An 834-nucleotide genomic window follows, 5' to 3' on the forward strand; every position below is an offset into this window, starting at 1 on the left:
CCTGGAAACCTCACCAGACTCTGACGGATCTTGCAAGTGCCGGGGTTATCATCCTTAAAGTAATGGCCAAGCAGAAATCTCAAACAGAGAAGTTAAGAGTATTCTTGAAAAGACGGTGAAAACTCAAGCAAGGATTGGTCTAAAAAGCTTGATGATGCACTTTGGGCATATAGAACAACTTTTAAGACTACTATTGGCATGTCTCCATATAGGTTGGTTTTCGATAAGGCGTGTCATTTACGGGTAGAACTAGAACATCATGCTTATTAGGCTATGAAGCAATTGAATATGGATATGACATCAACAGGTGAGAAAAGGTTGCTGCAGTTGAATGAATTGGAGGAATTTCGCAACGAAGCTTATGAGAATGCCAAGATCTATAAGGAGCGCACTAAGGCATGGCATGATAAGAATCTTATTCGGAAAGAGTTTCAGCTAGGGAAACAAGTATTATTATTCAATTCAAGGTTGAAGCTATTCCCAAGTAAGCTTAAGTCAAGGTGGTCAGGACCATTCACAGTAGTCAAAGTGTTTCCTTATGAAGCGGTGGAAGTCAATAGCAAAAATATGGGGAATTTTAAAGTTAATGGACAGCGGTTAAAGCTCTAATTGGGTGGTCCTTATGATCAAGCCAAGTCCGTCATCCACTTGACACCGATCTGAAGAGGATCCTTCCATGAATCGTCAATAATACCCTACCAACCCAAGGAAACTCCTAACCTCCGAGGCGTTCCTTGGCCTCGGCCAAACCCTAACTAATTTTACCTTGACCGGATCCCCCTTAATCCCACCTCTATTGAAAATGTCACCAAGGAATGTCACATGCGATAGCTA

The 834-nt window shown here is 41.8% G+C and overlaps 1 protein-coding gene across 1 annotated transcript; it reads left to right on the forward strand.

Annotated features, from left to right (window-relative positions):
* Nucleotides 1–273: 273 nt before the first annotated feature.
* LOC133815404 (uncharacterized) lies at nt 274–609 on the forward strand. Its single transcript, XM_062248251.1, has one exon. The coding sequence runs from the start codon at nt 274–276 to the stop codon at nt 607–609; it is 336 nt and encodes a 111-aa protein (XP_062104235.1).
* Nucleotides 610–834: the final 225 nt, after the last annotated feature.

This window comes from Humulus lupulus, chromosome 1 (genome assembly GCF_963169125.1).
Source record: "Humulus lupulus chromosome 1, drHumLupu1.1, whole genome shotgun sequence".
Taxonomy (NCBI): Eukaryota; Viridiplantae; Streptophyta; class Magnoliopsida; order Rosales; family Cannabaceae; genus Humulus; species Humulus lupulus.

Coding starts and splice junctions, on each gene's coding strand:
- LOC133815404 (XM_062248251.1), top strand. CDS start 274: ATGAAGCAATTGAATATGGATATGACATCAACAGGTGAGAAAAGGTTG.